Source organism: Macrobrachium rosenbergii, chromosome 29 (assembly GCF_040412425.1).
Source record: "Macrobrachium rosenbergii isolate ZJJX-2024 chromosome 29, ASM4041242v1, whole genome shotgun sequence".
Classification (NCBI taxonomy): Eukaryota; Metazoa; Arthropoda; class Malacostraca; order Decapoda; family Palaemonidae; genus Macrobrachium; species Macrobrachium rosenbergii.
This window is the reverse complement of record NC_089769.1, coordinates 21,864,000-21,878,337: the sequence shown is the minus strand read 5'-3', so window position 1 is coordinate 21,878,337 and position 14,338 is coordinate 21,864,000. Positions and strand designations below refer to the sequence as shown.

General features: G+C 43.4%; 1 protein-coding gene across 1 annotated transcript; it reads left to right on the top strand.

Annotated features, from left to right (window-relative positions):
• Positions 1-5,393: 5,393 nt before the first annotated feature.
• Positions 5,394-13,968, top strand: LOC136854670 (MICOS complex subunit Mic10-like). The gene is made up of 4 exons (XM_067131264.1): positions 5,394-5,563; positions 6,035-6,082; positions 12,499-12,608; positions 12,745-13,968. The coding sequence occupies exons 1-4, from the start codon at positions 5,488-5,490 to the stop codon at positions 12,775-12,777; spliced, it is 267 nt and encodes an 88-aa protein (XP_066987365.1). The 5' UTR covers positions 5,394-5,487; the 3' UTR covers positions 12,778-13,968.
• Positions 13,969-14,338: the final 370 nt, after the last annotated feature.

Here is a 14,338-nt window from a genome sequence, read left to right as displayed (position 1 = left end):
TTAAAATTGATGCTTTGCCTTTGGAACGGCGCATCCTCTGGCGTTCATTTTGGTTTCGCTATTTCTTTTATTGATTTATTTTAACCTGTATTTTTTCTCCACGTACGGTATAAGATATAATTTTTTTCTTTTCAACAGTTATTTACCTATTAAATATTTTCAACAATATCATTGCTGTCTTCTTCATACGGCTGTTACGGTTCAATTACTAACTTCTTTCATACATACCTTCTAATTTAAAAAAAATGAAAGAGCTGAACAAAAACTATTCGACCTCCTACAACATGCTGCTGTCGAATTCAGGAATGAAATGAGAGTAAAAAAAAGATGATAAAAAACCATATATGTCTCAGAGAGCACTGAAAAAGAGGTTAAAAAAAAGTAAAAGAAACGAGGAGAGAGAGAGAGAAAAAAAAGGATATTCAGCCTGGTGATATATCATAATGGGGAAGACAAAAATAAAAAAAAAATATAAAAAAAAGGACCGTGAAGGGGTAGTGAAAGAAAATCTTACGCTGACATGAATTGAAATAAAAGTAACCAGCTCACAAACAAACCAGAATGGAGACTGAGTCTTGAGCCAATCTTGAAAGGTATGCTTGATCATCAAAGTTTAAGTTCATAGAGGCCTTTTCGAAAATTTATATTTTTTTTCCAAAATGTTAAAATATGTAATTCTTAAACAACTAGTTGTTCATCTGGAAAAGGTAAACCGCAAATCCTTAGGTGCTGCCCAGGGATGAGCTGGCCATGTAACCAGTTCCTCTCCTCTATCAAGGTTGATCCTCATACTTTGTGTCCATCCCATAGTCCCTGTTCAGAGTGCCGGGTCTGACCTTCTGAGCAGTGGTAGAGGTTTGCCAGGAGGAGGAAGAGAGACAGAAGAAAGTTTCTCCAGTGTCACTGGAGTGCACTACTCCACCGGTGACACAGAAGATTCTCTCCAGTTCCTTCTAACTCCGGCCAAACTTCCGCCCTCTGTCATCACTCCCAAGTGAGGGGTTTCCTCTTCACCAACTCCTACTGCTACGTTGGTAGAGAGTTGCCAATAGGGGGAAGACAACCAGCCTGGTTCCTCTCCTGTAGTCTCTCTTTGCTCGGAGGAGTTGTCCCCAGGTGGAGGCAAGTTCTCGGGATGTAGGGAGGCTGCTAAACCTAACCCAACTTTTGTTGCAGGTGCTGTGGAGGCCGATGGCTACATGGCTTTGGTCATTTGCCCCCAAGTCCTTCCAGTGATTTCATCTTTGAGAGGTGTCCTCCTGCACACGCTGCTATACAAGGCTGCCCTCGACTAGAAGTCGAAGAAGAGGAGTAGGAAGTCGTCACTGAGTGCTGTCACTTCCTCCCCTTCCAAAGTGGAGGAAGAAAGTTGCCTCGCCCGCCTGTGGGAAGTCTCATAGAGCTTTTAACAGCCAGCCCTCGCCCTCTCTTGCATAGAGAGTTACTGGGCCTCTCACTAGTAGTACTGTGAGTACCACCGGCACTCCCGTTGCTGAGCACACAGGAGTAACCACTGCCCGGGGTTCTCAGGACCCCTGGTGCACCGGTACCAGCCCCAGTAGCCCACCGACCCAGGATGGCAAAGGTCCCCGGTCTAAGGAACTGGGCCTGGCTGCCAGCATGGCAAGAGAAAGTGAGCAGAGGGCATGCAGATGCTCCCTCAACCCCCTCCCACTCTTCAAAGAGAGCAGCCAAGGGGTCCCAGGATTGCGGTCCAGTCACTGGGCAAGGCAGGAGGAGGTCTCCTGTCCGGTCTTCTTCTCCTGTGGAAGCCTCGGCTTTGAAGAAGACTGGAGCACACTTGCGGGACAGCCCCGGCCCACATTTGCATGAGCAGGACTGTCCTCCCTGACCCATGCAGACGTTGTCATCGCAGGTTGATGACCACCCACGGCATTGCTCACCTGCCAGGAGCTTGGTCTTCAACAGATTGGGCAAGGGTTGCTTGTGATCCCTCACCAGTCCCCTCCACCTCCTTGGGGTTTTCTGGGGTCTGGACAGGCCTAGAGCTCGGGACCAGGACTGTCCTCACTTCCATCCCAGCCCATCCACAGAAGCATACATTCCTGGTTCGGTCCTCAGACTGGACAGGACTTAAACTCTAGTAATTGAGAGATTTCCAGGGGGCTCTGGTGAGCATCCCTTTCCTGCAGAGGGAGCGACTTGGGAGGATCGGGACCTAAGGGTTCTATGTCCTAGGGTTCAAATACTCCAGAGCTGTGGAGGCATTTCGTAGAGATCATTAAGATGATACAGCACTACACTGATCTCGAAGGAAAGACCTTGGCTTTTCCTGCATATCACTCTCCAGTCATTAAGTCGTTCTGGGGATCCTAGAAGGAACCCGGATCTCGATTGGCTTGCCTGGGTCTAGACTTGCTAATGGGGTCTTGTATCAAGTGATTTCTCCTGTTTCTGGATAAGATAATTTTTTTTAGTCTAGTCATTCATGCAGGACACTTCATCCACCTCTCGCTTACCAGGGGAAATACCATATTTCCTCAGAGAGCCCACTGCCGACCAAAGAGGCTGACCTGGACCTGACCCGTCTATGTCCCAGTCTGTTGTTGGAGTGGCTCCAAGGCAGCATTCCAGACGGTCTCCTGGATAGATCTTTGGTCATTGCCAGTGGCCAAGATTGCTTCCTCTACTTTGGGTTCCAGTACACCTGAAGAGGATTCAGCCTTTAGGAGACTGATGTTGTCTGGAGGCAGGGCCATTACCTACCTCACCCATCAGACAACAAACCTGTGGGTGAACCTAGTTCTGAAGAGGTGAGTATTGTCTCAAATTTCTACATTCGTCGAATCCAAGTCAGCATTGGCGCTCAGGAACTGACTGGCCCTGGGGTCCGCCTCCCTCTTTGCTAGAGGAGAGATGGAGGCCACAGTGGACAGACTGAGGGTGGACAGTAATGCCAAGCTTGTTCACCAGGCAGTCGACAAGACCTACGGGTCTTCGAGTGGCACTGCAGCCTGACCCTTAGGACAGGCTGGCACTTCCTCTTCGGGGCAGAGAACGTCCCAGACTTCTTTGGTCCTCCATAGAGTACCATTCTTCTACTGTCCCATTAGCGAAAGGCACGCAGTTGCTTCGCTTTCAGCCCTCCTCCTGCTCCAGGAAGGGGGCAAGGGCATACAGTATTCGCCAGTCTTCACCTTTACTTTATTTAATAGTGCATCAGACTTTATTTTAATCTTTGACCCTCACCTTTTTCTGCAATAAGAACTCCAAAAAGTTATAGATATTTCTAAACTAATTTTTCACCAAATATTGTCGATAAATTTCTACTTTACTTTTAACCCTCACCCTGTCATTTTTCCTGTTACTGAGGCAGTTATTGGCTTTGACAACCAGCGCTTCCCAGGTTAACAATATTCTTCACTTTAAAGGCTATTTTTATGTATTCCCCCAGTTTTCTGTTAGGGGATTTCAGGGTCTCTAAAGTAACGTCCTGTGCTTTTATTTCCCGTAGGGCTTCACTAACGAATAAAATAATGTTCGGCGTTGTCTTCCTCCACTCTGCAGATATCACAAACCTCGTTCTTGTATTTACCCCGGAAGTTAGCCTTCAAGTCCAACATATTCAGCCGGCTTTCATTATCATGCAAGCATCTTTTGTTACAAGTTCCCTGATGTAGCAAACTCATTTTCCCCGAAGTTTTCTATGAACCTCAATTTCTTCATTCCTTTCCTCTTCTCTTCCAAGGTCTTTTCAATATCTTGCTTAATTTTATCTATTTCCTTTTTCAGTACTTTTTTTGTTGTACTTTCTCAATCTTTAATCTCTATGCTGTATTTATTACATGAGGATACTGTTTTTTTACCAGCACAGTCCATCAAGGGCTCTTGGTTAATCTACTATCTCTTCAATTAATCTTTTCTCCTCTGAGTTTATGTTATGGAACAGATAATTTTACATCTGTTCGTATGTGGACAGTTGTTTCCTTTGCTCTTTTATCTATTATGAGCACTGTTGACTTACTGGGCTTGGTATTAAATGCGGCTCAATCATTTGCAAAATCTTTTTATTGAATTATTCAAATACTGTGGTCTCAGATGAACAGTGACGTTGACTTTCATTTCGTACCTTATACCCTCTCCTAGTTCTATATTTGTTTTGCCTTCCTGGAAAATGTTTGCATCTGTAGCTTTAATTTCCAAATAAATCTCACACTCTTTCGTTATTCCGCCATAGAAGAATTTGAACAAAGTCAAGCCCATTCTGTATTTGTTTACTAAATTCAGCGTCAACCAGTTATGTAAATCCTCAATTCGAGATAGCAACGACATAAAAGTTTACTAAAAGTCACTTCTAAAACTTATCATAAGATCAATTTTAATCCAAGATTTTGGTTATACAGTCTTATTAATTTGTCAATTGCCATATTAATCTAAATACCAAAAATATCAGTGACAACATAACGTATGAAACTAGCACACAAAAAAAGCATATACAGTGACGGTAAACAACAACCATGTTGTATCTTTTTAACGGCTTCCTATTCTTGGTGAGGTATAATGAGCTTCTTGAGTATAATCCATTTATTTTCATTTTCTCATTGTCAATTTTACGTATAATGCGCGATAAAAAATTGAAATTAGTATAATCGCGCAGAGATAAATTTGTTCCTTACAGTGACTAAAGGTTAATAGAAAGTACATGGTGTTTGATAACCTATTTTGTTTGCCTTGGCAAACTCCTATACAAAAATTTATCTCTGCCGAGTAGAGGAGGACAATGCCGAACATATATTCTTCTGTAAGCCACTAAAGAAAACAAAAGACCAGGACGTAACTTTAGAGACTCTGAAATCCCGTAACAGAGAACTGGGGGTATTCATGCACCTAGCCTTTAAGGTTAAAAATTACAAAGTCAGTAATTTAGCACTACCTCTGTAACAGGAAAAGCAAAAACGGGGTTGTATTAAAAAGTAAAGTAGAATTTTTTGTATTAAAAAGTAAAGTAGAAATTACATGTTAATATTCTGTAAAAACAAACTTAGTACTATCACCTTAATTTTGAGGGGAAATTATAACAAGAAGTGATTATGATAAGTGATAATAAAAAAGTACAACATTAAAGAGTATACTTGCAAAGAATTATTTTAGGTACTTATTGCAGAAAAGGGTAATGACCAATGAATAAAACAAATACACAATTAAATGAAGTCCTAAAGGAAGTAAAGCTGAAGACGATTAAAAAGAAAACTTAGAAAAGAGAGTAACAATAAATAACAAGAGTAGTCAATGTCATTTGGACAAAGGGATTAACAACGCGAAAGGGACAAGCCGGTAAAACTGTCTTATAAAGTTCAAAAGCTCTGCACCTAACAAGAGGAGTGCATTGTGCCCGCAACTGTGTTTGTGAGTGAGCGCTTAGGAACCAGGAACCTTTTTCCTTTTCTAAAGAAGAAGAAGAAGAAATAAACTGTCTGTCCCTCGAAGCTGTTCGCTGGCTTTGTGTCAGCGCCAAAGAAATCAGCTATGGCAGTTCCCAAGGCAGAGGATATATTAGGCCAAAAGTGGGACCGATGTGTAGCTGACACCCTCATCAAGATCGGTGAGAATTTTTTATTTTTTTTTATTCTTGAAGAAGACTGTGTCATGTGATATGCACTGACGTTGTGAGAGAAACCCCGAGTGATAATACTGACCGGGCCACCCGGCGATGTGTGCTGTCAGTTCTCTTGATCGAGCATATACCAGAATGAAGGTCATGTCAAATCGAAGGTGGCCCAGTTTAGAAAGGATTCACTTTGCGTAATGTAAGTTGGGAGTAAGATCTAATCAAGGTCTTTCATATTCAAATGGGAAATTGTACGTATTACATAATCTTCACCGTAGCCCAGGCTATGTCAAGGTTCGTTTTTGTAGCCCAGCTAGCCAAGTCTGGGCATCGGAAGGCCTGGGGGCAAGGTAAGGGCACGCACAGCTTCCTAGGTAAGGTTAGTTTAAGGTAGGTCTGGTTAGGTCATGTTCCTTCTGAAATATCGTAGCCATAAATATGTTAATTTCCTTTTCTAATTTTCAGGTGGAGGCTTGACACTTGGGGTTGTTTTCTCTGCCATTGTCTTCAAGAGTAAGTATTTTACACAGAGTTCATCTACTTTTTGCAACAAAAATAATTTCTAATAAGGAAAACTGTAGTTTGGCAAATGAATGACTCTGGTGAGGTTTTAGAGGGAAGGATTGATACCAAATTTATCCACAGTGTACAGTACAAATAGTTTTATTTGTAAACAATGCCATGTAAAGATTCAGAGTACAGTAATTGTTAAAATTTCAAGCAAGAGTTGCATTGCTAATTTTTTTTAAGTCATGACCATAATAAATGAATAAATTGTATGATTCATGAAAACTCGATATTGGTCTTGAGCATTCTCATTTACTGCCAAAGCTATGTAAGTAACTGGATTCAAGTGGTCAATGACAATTTAAGTTGGATTTAATGAGGTTAAATAACCATGAGGATGAATGCAACTGAAAAATGTCAGAGGGACACAACCATTGGGAACCCTCATCAGTGACTAAATAGCTGTGAAGACAGAATTACCTTCATCTGTGTATGAGCATCTTGGGAATGCCTCCAGCGCAGATAACTGCAGCATCCAGATACCGTGTGGCGCCCACTCCATAGTGTTAGTGAGTGACAGTTGTTTATGCAGATGCACAAGTGGGCTTGCCTTGCTGTTGAGCTGTGAGCTGTGGACAGTCTGGCTAGAAGTAATGTTTTGCAGACCAGCTCAACTGCCATGGCAGTTAGTCGGGACGGATTGGTCCCTCGACCAGCTCACCTCACAGTTACACAGGAAGATCTTGGCGTTCTATTCTCCTGTTGTAAACTCCCAGACTGTCTAGGAAAACACCTTTGTTCCTAAAATTATAAAAACCATCTGTCCTCACATAGGAATATGCTCCAGTGCAGCTAGAGACCAGCTACTGACTACGGGTGGGAGTCCTGCCCACTGAGTCAGTATGCATTCACTTTGCTTTTAGCTGTGGCGAGAGAGAGAGACACGTGTCGCTCTTCCTTCTGTGACTGCTGTTCGATTGGTTCCTTTGTTTGTGATGTATATTAGTGTGTTGCTCTTTTTGCTTATATTTGGAGAATAACGTTCTTTCATGATATAATGCAAATCCAACCCCTTATTTTATCCTTACGTATTGCATATTCAGTATTCTGATATAATTATTCTGTCTGACATAATGCAACCCAACAACTTTATTAACCTTGAGAGTGGTCAAGCTGGTTGTTCCTATACAATATACAAACCCTTGGTCCTTTACATAAGGAATTACTTTGAGCGAAGCTGGAATGGCCGTTAAACTTCCGAACAAGGTTAGGTAGTTAACTACCGTCCGGTAGGCGGGAGTCCTCCTGCCCGGATGTAAACATTCCAATTTGCTTTTGGCCGTCATACAACGCAGATGTGCTTGCTGACTCTATGCCCTAATTTTTTATTTGCTTTTTTCCCAGTGAGATCTTTCTTGTTTTCTTTTGTGTGAATAACTCCTGCTCCTGTGTTTGACATTTATATAATATGCAAACCCACGAATCATCTAGACCTGTACGGAAGGCCGTCACCCAGTATGTACCCTGGTGTTGATGGCAAGGGTCGCACCCACTTCCGATCACCCATTGATGTTGACCCTCGTGTCCGATGCACCAGTTGCGGGGGGGCATGACTGTAATCTGGAATGTGCTTGTGCTGAGTGTCATTCTTGGTTGCCTGTGCAGTGAGTAAAGTTTACAGGAAGGAAACAGTACAGGAGGAAAGCTTCCAATATGTCATCAGAGGGGTACACGTAGCCGACTACATCTTTGGTTGCTAACCCTTCCTCATTTCTCCCTCATGCCAAACTTCCTCTCTTGCTGTTTGTCCTCCGGGAGCGATCTCTCCCTCTGCATCTTCACTCGCTCCGTTGGGTGAAGGTTGTCCAGAGGGGGATGGGCAATCAAGATGATCTCTTCTCAGGGGCCTCTGCTTTCTCCGAGGGGGAAATGTTTCTCTCGCAACAAGAGGAGACTCCCTCCACATACTCGACTTTGTCTCCTCCTTCAGGTCAGGTGGCCGAGTTCCATGATGTGTGGATCTCATTGGGTGCCCCATCAGTTCAAGGTATCTTGGCGCACTTGAAGGCATCGCGTGCTCCAGAGTTTCCTGTGGTGACACATGCTGCTGTCTCTACTGCTACAACATGACGGTGGTGGACCAGACTGTCATGCATGCTCTTGCTCCCCAGTACGCCGTGTCCTTTCCGCCTACTGCCATTGCAGTTCCGGTTGCTCCTGCTGTTCCTGTTGTCCCAGTTGCTCCTGTGGTTCCTGCTGCTCCCTCCTGGATGGGAGACCTGACCGTCATCCTTAAGATGATGTTGAAACTGGCCGAAGAAGAAGGCTGCCTCTCCACCCCCCCCTCCCCGCAAGGAGGTCTGCCATGGGACTTCTAAGGGGCTGCCTCCCTCCACAGGGGAAGCAGTGGGATCTCTCGCTGGCTCTCCCTGGTCTTCGGACCCGGGAACTGTTTCGCATACCCTGCCAGGGTCTTGCGTCTCGGGAGCCTTGAGTGCACAAGCCCCCAAGGTTCGTGCACTTGAAACCAGTTCTAAGAAGTCCGGTTCTGTGCCTGTCTCTTCCCAAGTTTCTTCGGGCACTTGGGTGGAGACCGCTCCTGTTGATGGTTCTGTACAAGATTCGGGTGTCAGGTGCTCGACAAGATCAAGTCACTCTGAGTACTTGAGTCTCCACGGAGTCTCAAGTACCCCAAACCAGCATTGGAGAGTCTGTTCCCTGGTCTGGTTTAGGCACAGTGCAGAAGGTGCTGAAGCACGCAGCTTTCACACTTCCTACCAGTACTGCTTTGAGTGCTTGGACAGGTTCCCAACCCAGTGCTTTGGACTCGAGGGTCTGAGCACCTGGAGACGCAATGAGGAGGTCCCCTGTACAGTCTTCCTCTCATCAGGAGGTTGCAGCCTTGAAGAAGACTGGAGCGCATCGGGAGGATTGTGCAAGTTCACGTCCAACAGCACCCAAGCACTCGACTCCAGCCAGCCCTTGTTCATGTTCGAGTGATCGACCTTGCTCGCCAGAGGAATGTGCATGGGTGTGTTCGCGTGAACCTTGATGCTCTCCTCAGGGCAGCACCTCGCCACGATGTAGGCGCTCTCCTAGACCTGTGCCGCAGTCGCCACCACAGGTTGGTGACTGTCCACAGCCTTCTTCTCCTGCTGGTTCTTCCAGTAGGACAGGTAGGAGCGCTTGATCTCCCTCAACCTCCTGGGGTTTCATTGGGAGGCATGAGTCAGACAGGAGGGACTCCGACGAGAATGCTTCTTCTTATTGGGGTTCTACCACAAAGCCTATGCTCTGGGTTCGTTTCTTGAACCGACTCAGTTGTACGTCCAGGTGGTCAAGGGAGGATCCCAGGGTTCTGCTGACCTTCTCCCTCCTATGGAGAGAGTTGATCGGGAGGAATGCACCCTGGAAGGACTCTAGGGTCCTCTTCCCCAGGACGCAGACACCCCCGAGATACAGGAACCATGGCTGCTTCTGTGGATCGTCCTTCACGCCTTGAATCTTTTTGGGGTTCAGAAAAGGAACCAAAAACTTCGATGGCGCTGCCATGGTCTGCACTTTCTGAAGGGGTGCTCGATCAAGTGTATAACCTAGTCTCTGGGCAGGATAATTCACTTAAATCGAACCGTTCAGAGAAGCTTCTTCTCCCTCCTCTGCCTCGACAGAAGCATTTCTATATGCCTACGGAGGGGTCATTGCCGACTAAAGAGGTCGACATGGACCTGGTTTGTTTATGCCCTGGTCTTTCGCTGCAGCAGCTTACTGCGGAAGGGGTCTCCCTCTTGCAGCAAGGAGCAGCGAACCTGGAAGCCACCATTATGGCAGCTCTCCAGGCAGTCTCCTGGCTGGATCTGTGGTTGTTCACGGTATCCAAGGTTGCTGCCTCCTCAGCTTCGATCACCCCTGGAGATGACTCTGTCTTTGGGAAACTGTGCCAGTCTGGAGGTAGGGCTATTTCCTACCTAGCCAACCAGATGGCAAACCTGTGGGCAAACCTGGTGCTGATGAGGAGGGACACTGTCCTGAGTTGGATCTCCAGTTCTGTAGGACCCGAGTCAACTCTGACTCTCAGGAATGGATTGTTGCTGGCTTCTGCCTCTCTCCTCCCCAGAGAGTTGGTAGATGGTGCAGTAAACAAGAGGCTTGCTGAAGACAAAGACCGCCTTGTCCCCCAGGCAGTGGCAAAGACCTCCGGGTCTTTCTGTGCCACTGCAGCTCAACCCTCGGGTCAAGCTAGCACTTCCTCAGCCCCTAAGAAGACCCAGCCTTCTTCCACCTCTGCCAAGAAGGGCATGCAACTATGCTCCTTTCAACCCTCTTTCCAGTCGGGAAAAGGGTTCAAAGGTAAGAAGAAGGGAGGACGCTGGGGCAGTGTTCCCCTCCAGCTGCTGCCATTGGTTGGGGGGTGCCTGTTGAGCCACTGGGCAACATGGAGCCGAGTCCCAGGTATTAGATGTCCTTCAGGAGGGCTGTCTATTTCCCTTTGAGTCTCAGCCACCTCTCACCAACAACTGGTCCATCTCCTAACCTACATTCCCAGCTTGCCAAAGGATCTGGCACTCCAGGAAGAGATGCAAGCAATGCTGAAGAAAGGCGCTGTGGAAGTCATGTCTGATCGGTCCCCAGGCTTTTACAGCCGCATTTTTCTGGTAGAGAAAGCCTTTGGGGGGTTGGAGACCGGTCATAGTCCTCTCTCCCTTGAACCATTTTGTTTGCCAGACTTGGTTCACAGTGGAAATGCCATGCTCGCTGCTTGCTTCTATAGAATGACTTCATGCTTATGGTGGACTTGAAGGATGCATATTTTCAAATGCCCATCCATCCGTCCTCTCGCAAGTACCTACACTTTATCCTCGGGGAAGCGGTATTCCAATTCAGGGTACAATGGACCCCCACCTATTTGTGGTTCCAGATTCGCGGCTTCACCTATTTGCGGATTTCTTTGTGGAACATACATACACATTATTCTTGGAAATTTCGCCTATTCGCGGTATTTTTCATAAAGAAATATTCACAAATTACTTTATTTTCACATAATTTTCATGACTAAATGCACTTTTTGTGATAAAATTTTTAAAATGAAGCATAAGCATTTTTAGAAGGTTTTTTGGTGTTTTGAACTATCAAAATAGGCATTGTTCGTACACAATATACAAACCCTCTGTCCCTTACATTAGGAATTAGTTTCAGCGAAGCTGGAAACAGCCATTAAACTTTCAAACAAGGTGGTTAGGCAGTTAACTACCGTCTTCTGAGGACAACACACATCTGTTCTCTTTGGCTGGCCTTCAGCGAGATCCCATAGAATGACCATTGTTTCCACCTTAGGATGGTGTGTCTCTGTTTTCTTTCTTGGTCCAGGGAGATCATATGAGATGGGATGGTAGGTGTTTTTGCTGTTCATGTTACTTCCATTAACCCTTCTTTTGTTCCTGTTTCTGACAACTTCAAGGCATTCTGATGAGGCACAGATGCTGAAGGTGCTGTGGTCTTATCTTGAGTTAATGGGTCAGTTCCTTGTTACCTCCTTGGAGGACTTTTGCATAGTAAAGTGGTCGACACTTGGCTCAGTCACTGTTGTTTTATGGGCTGCCCTAGAGTAAGAGCCTGTGTCAGCACAAGGCTGGCTTAATCTAAAGTTAATACTTTTGTTGATGTGCTTGCTGTTCCAGTTGTTCCTTATGTTGCTGCATTAGCTGTTCCCCCTGCAACTCTTATCTGTTTAGGGATGCTAGTCTCGACTCCATCTCTGGTGGGCTTAGGAGAAGTTGGAAATGCCCATGTTCATGAGAGTTGAAGAAGTATGGGGTTGCTTTTCTTTTTTCCTCATACTTGTCACTGTCTCCTTGTCTTTTTTTGTCTCTAAACTAATGAAAGGACTAGAAGAAAACCCAGAATGATAGGAAGTCTTCACATGGGTTATTGCTCTCCTGTTGAGTGATGATAATCACTGCAGCCATTTGGGAGAGCACACCTGACCATGGGTGGATTGGTTCATGAGCTTGTTCATAACCTACCTTAGGTACATGTTCCTGCTCATGATGGGTCACTTGCTCAATCTTTTTGGGAGAGGAGGACCAAAGTTCCATTTTAAAAAATTAGGGATTTGGCTAAAATTGCAAGTTCATTCCTTTAGGAGTACCATTTCAGTCAGATGTTTATTGTTCACTGTGATAGAACTTATTTATACTTGCTTATTGTGAACTGCAAATGCATGGGTTATATTGCATGATAATTTTTTAAACTTTTAGTAAGATTGACTTCACATGGCTTAGTCTGTCATAAAGTCGAGTTGTTTTTTATTATTATTTTTCAGGGAGACCATGGCCTATGATGATAATTTTTAAAACTTTTAGCAAGATTGACTTTGCATGGCTTAATCTGTCATAAAGTTAAGTTGTTTTTTTATTATTTTTCAGGGAGACCATGGCCTTTGATATTTGGTATGGGTGCTGGGACTGGTATGGGTTATGCTAATTGTCAGCATGAATTTAATGAACCATTCCTAGTAAAAGCAGAAAAGATCATAGTGAGTATACTTGTTTTTAAGGGTTTGTCATAGACTTTGTCAAAGAAATTTACAGTACCATTTAATGAAAAATAAATGTACTTAGTTTTATAGCTTATTCAGATTGCAGAGGTGTATTAAGTATTTTTCTTTACAGGTCAAGCCAAAAGCCCCTCCATCAGCAGAATAGTAGCCATAATTCATACTTTGTCTTCTGCATTATATCCATTTATATCTTATGTATATTGTGGAAGTGTATGGTCATGATTTATTTTGCTGTTTGCCTTCTGTAGGTGGCAGACATCATTCTCAGACAAATTAATTCAAGGATTTGTACAGTTCTGTAACTAAGAGAAAATCATTTATCTTTTGTAAATAACAATGTCTTGAAAATAGAAGTTTTACTTACCTTTATTTCTTATGGAAACTTAGGCTTATAAGTGTCAAAACAGGTAGAGTACTGTATTACTAATACTAATTGTACAGGTACTTACTGTCTTGTACAGTAACCATGACAGTGGTACAAGTGTTCTGCGTAATAGTTCACCTTCACTGATGTATAGCCAGTACAATTGTCAGAGTTACAATTTGCAGTGCAATTATTTCTTCTGATGAAAATGGTTAGAAAGAACTGACAGGCAGTACATTACACTAAAAACATCTAGTTCTGTTAAGATGTAACATTTGAATTTCTTGGCAGATGACAAGACTTACATATTAGGTACTGAAAATGTGTGGAGTGAAAGACAACAGTTAAGAATTATGCTAGGGCCTTATAATATTGAAGTAACTTTGTAAATATGCTAAATATGATCACATTTTTTTTTTTTTTTCAGTGGCAGTTACCAAATATCACAATTAAAAACGTCATGATTATACAGTGTTTCATTTTCATGTTCAAGTTAATACTGGAAAATTTACTTATTAGCATCACTTCTTTATAATAATTTTTTGGCATATATGGTCAAGCGCTGGTTACCATTTATACAAAATGTTTTAAATGTGCAAGTACTACTGTATAGTTACTGGAAGCGATGATATGTTTCTAAAGGATGCCACTGGAATTTGTTACTGAGAACTGAATAGCATGTACTTTCATTAAGTAAAGATGCTCTCCCTGGCTTTTACTAGATCTACTGTCCTTAAGCATCAGTGAAGATTTGTCATGTACCTTAATTTTTATGTATTTTTACCTATAATAGTGACATGTTATTGTCATCCACTTGCATTTAGTAGTCTTCTTATGTGGAACTGTAGGTCTTAAGTTTGTACTGTTTTTAAAATAGCTTTTTTGTTTGCTTACGTAAGAGTGATTTTCACTCACAAATGATGTAACTTTCTTATGTGTACTGTCATATTTGAATAAAATTGATTTGAAATATTTAGTTGAATAACTGGTGAAGTACTGTATGTGTATGTGGTTGTAAAGGTTAGCATAGCAATCAGAGAACAGCTGACAATTAATCCCATTTAAACAGGTTTCAATTGAGCTTTCCTTTATTGTCAAAGTCATGTTGTACAGGCCTTTATTATTTCTTCTGTAGAACCTCCATACTGCTGATTTTTTCAAGTTTCAACTTTCTGAGGATATAAGTAAAATGCATTCTCCCCACACTATTTATTTATTAATTTTTTGCTGCTTGAATCTCCTAGTCCATTTCTTCATCTTTGCCTTTTCTCTGATTTTCTGGACTCACCTATTTTAGTCATTGTCTGACTACTCCAGGTCTCATTTCTGATGAGCTGCTTTG